A 3,845-nucleotide genomic window follows, 5' to 3' on the forward strand; every position below is an offset into this window, starting at 1 on the left:
TGGTAGCAGCGACGAGCCTTGAATCCATTACCTCTGCGCTACAGGCAGGCGCGCTAACCACTACGCCACGGCGGCGGTAAACTAAAGAAATGTACCGTGCTATATTTAAATTAGATATGCCTTTAATTTCAGTCTCGCAACCTACATACTATTTATGTAGATTTGCCTATTTATTATACACATAGCGGCATGGACATTGTTCCGTTTAATTTTGCGGTAGTGAAACGAAACTGAATGAAATTTTGTATGCATTGGTTCACGTCAGTGTTAATATATGTTTATATACATATATTAACATTGGTTCACGCACAGTCGTGGGTATTTCTATGGCTATGGGTTCATGGTGCCAAATATTCAAAAATTTACATATGGCTCACTTAATACTGCATTGTGTAGTCTGTGGTTTGCAAGAGCGAAACGACTTGTAGCAACAGTAAAACGACAGTGGTGAAACACGCTTATGGATATATAACAAAACTCTAAGAGGATATTAAAAACTTTCATTTTTCCTTCTTAACAAAACAACGTATTTTCTTATAACACGGGTAGGGAAAGTCCCGTAATCTTTAAGTAGTTGTAACAATTGGTAACAACTCGCGTCCTTAGATAAACTGCATACAAAATATTGAATCTTCTATTGGAACTGTTATGTAATCTGATGCGTATTACGTATTACATTTTACTTAAAGCAGTTATACAGGCATGCCGTTACGTATTGTGCGTGGCAAAACCGGAGACTGCAGACGTGGCATGAATAGATGCGACAAATCGTTGAAATGCCTGCAGGTTTATACACGCGTGGGAGAATAGACAACTAGAGCAAACTTAGAATTCATTGGCGGTGTTGCGATTTCGTTAACTGCAAGTACCTAACATTGGCCGTTTTCTCTTGCAGTTGTTTAGCTGATAGCATAATGATTGGTTCTGTTGACAAAAAAGTATGTGCTGTTCTACTTCTCAACTTTGTTTGTTCGGTATGTATTGTCTTTTTCAACAAGTGGTTGTATGCAAAGATGGACTTTCCGAACCTGACGCTAACCCTTCTGCACTTCGTTTGCACAAGCCTGGGACTGTTTGTGTGTAAACAATTAAAATTGTTTGAAGTGAAACGGATTCCACTAATGCAGATTCTACCACTCGCAGTAACTTTTTGCGGGTTTGTTGTTTTTACAAATTTATCCTTACAAAACAATACAGTGGGTACTTACCAAATGGGGAAATTGCTCACAACACCAGTGCTCATTATTATACAATCCAACTTTTACAATGTGAGCTTCTCTGGGAGAATCAAATTCAGTTTGGTAAGCTTGTGTATTTCAACGAAGTGTTAATAAAGTTTATATTAATAATCATGTTATTTTCAGATCCCTATCTCTATTGGTATTTTCATTAACTCATACTATGACATTAAGTTTAATGTTGTTGGAACAGTGTTTGCCCTCACTGGTGTGATAGTAACTTCAATTTATCAAGTGGTAAGGTAGCCTATAGTGTATTTTTGTGTGCATAATACCTGTATGGATACAAGTATTTGTATGCGTTTTATAACATAAGTGATTCTGCAATCCATACAGATTGTTCCTGCAATCCAACACTAAAGTAATAAGTCTAGAATAAAAAAAAATACTGATCAAAACTGTTACTATTATTTGCAGTTGGTTAAAAACAAGCAAAAAGATTTGGAGGCAAATTCAATGCAATTATTGTATTACCAAGCTCCAATGTCCTCACTAATGCTCCTCTGCCTTGTCCCAATGTTAGAACCTGTTTTCACGGAGGGTGGTGTGTTTGGTGGTGGGCTTACAGCAGGTAGGATGAACTTTTGTTAAAGCATTTTGGTAAAAAGAGAGTAAAAGTTTGTACTTCAACCAAAATGTAGAGTTGTTGTTAAAAGAATCCATTACAATAAACAATTTTGTGAAGTACTGTAGCCAAGAATAGATAGCCGGTTTGTTTGATAATAAATTGGGTAATTGTAATTGTAGCCAGGAAAATTAGACTACGGTGGTTCAGGATTTCAATAATTTTATTAAAACCAAAAATATTAAGTTACTTTTGTTAAACCACTTCATTTTAAATGTAAATTATGTTTGTTTGGATTATATATGTTATAGTTAAATGTAAGTTTATCATGATAAGACATATTCTTACTGATTTTCTTGTACTTTTATTTATTTAGGTGCATTGACATTGGCTCTGACAACTGGTTTAATTGCTGTATTGATTAACATTACAATATTCTGGATTATCGCCAATACATCTCCAGTTACATATAATATCTTTGGTAACTTCAAGTTTTGCAGTACAATCATTGGTGGTGTCGTTATATTTCATGATCCTATACATGCTTATCAGTTCTTGGGAATCTTGATCACTTTGTCGGGTATGATTCTTTATTGGTTAATATATTTGACAATGACCGATCTGTAATGGCACAGAGAAGGAGGGGGGTTGGGACCTTTTCTTTAGAAAACAATTTAATGTAATTAAATAAACAAAAAATTGCAAATTAAACTCTTCCCCACCCTCGTATTTTATTTGGATTGAAAAATCTTTGTTATTTTTTTTCTGCTGCTTCACTGCCTGCCTTTTATACCTCAGTAAATTATTACTTGATATTTAAAATAACAGACCAACACTCCTTACTAAAGAAACAAAAAAACACTAAAAATATGATTGCTTATCCATGTTCATTTCAGGTGTTGCACTTTACACACATGAGAAATTAAGACCAAAACCAGCTGAAGAAAAATCAAGTAAGTTTCTCAAAATGTTCAATTTCAAAAATTCTCTTTAATTTACACAGCACATGCTAAACTATTTCATATATTAATGAAAATTCCGTGGTACAAATCTGCCACACTTGGCGTTTTATTTATTTTAAAGAAACTGTGGTCCAGATTAAGTGTAGCTGTGTTTGTATAAGTAACAATTGATGTGAATATATGCATTAATATCATTGTGTATTTTTAATTATAATGTTTTGCATAAATTCTTTGCAGATGTTGAAGAACCAGAAGAAACTATAAAAAACAAAAATGTTGTTTAGAGCTACACAATGTGCATCTACTGTGTGTATAATATTTAGAGTATTTAAAATGCCTCTATTAACAATCGCTTGTTACACATAGAAAACTACCAACTGTTTTATTAATGCTTGCCTTATAATCGCTGCTTAAATAAACACCCCCCACTTTTTGTTGTTCTGTATACAACTCGCAGTTTAAATATTACCTGGCTATTTTGTTTTGTACGATACCATTTTACCATAACAATGAGTGGGATTCCTATATCTGTGCAGTGAAAACGCATGAAAGCTCTTTTTCTATTTACAGATTTTTGCTGAAGCATTTACCCTATTTTATGTGCATAATTATGTTTATTAATTATTCGGCGCCTTTAAATTGTGTCACAGTATTTACAATTTGCAGTTTTAAATACATAATTGTATTTTGTAAAGGTTTTTAAGCCTGTCTTTGTTGATTTTACTTGTCACGTTATTTTGTATATTGTAATCTAATCCCATACCACGGCTACACATTTACCAATAAATTTCCAGGACACTTCGGTTGAATCTCCTGTGACACAGATGGTAACAATTCATATTCAAAGCACCAATAGGAAGGTTTTTTTACAGTCTGTTTAGTATTGGCACTTCATAACAATGCACTTCTGCTGTAACTTCTACATTGAATAGAATAGATCATGGCCTACTAAGATATCTTTAGTAGGCCAGAATGTAACTTGCTTTATTCTAACGTGGCGGGAAATACCGGTCGTTGTAACGCAATAATGTCAAGGGTTGGCACAACAGTGCCGCATAAGGCATTTTATATTTTAGACAT

The 3,845-nt window shown here is 33.9% G+C and overlaps 1 protein-coding gene across 1 annotated transcript; it reads left to right on the forward strand.

The window, feature by feature from the left end:
- Positions 1–858: 858 nt before the first annotated feature.
- On the forward strand, positions 859–3,585 carry LOC100181927 (solute carrier family 35 member E3-like). The gene is made up of 6 exons (XM_002125757.5): positions 859–1,301; positions 1,365–1,475; positions 1,656–1,809; positions 2,180–2,383; positions 2,700–2,756; positions 3,003–3,585. Exons 1-6 carry the CDS (start codon positions 915–917, stop codon positions 3,047–3,049), a joined length of 960 nt encoding a protein of 319 aa, XP_002125793.1. The 5' UTR covers positions 859–914; the 3' UTR covers positions 3,050–3,585.
- The last annotated feature ends 260 nt before the right edge of the window (positions 3,586–3,845 follow it).

This window comes from Ciona intestinalis, chromosome 7 (assembly GCF_000224145.3).
Source record: "Ciona intestinalis chromosome 7, KH, whole genome shotgun sequence".
Taxonomy (NCBI): domain Eukaryota; kingdom Metazoa; phylum Chordata; class Ascidiacea; order Phlebobranchia; family Cionidae; genus Ciona; species Ciona intestinalis.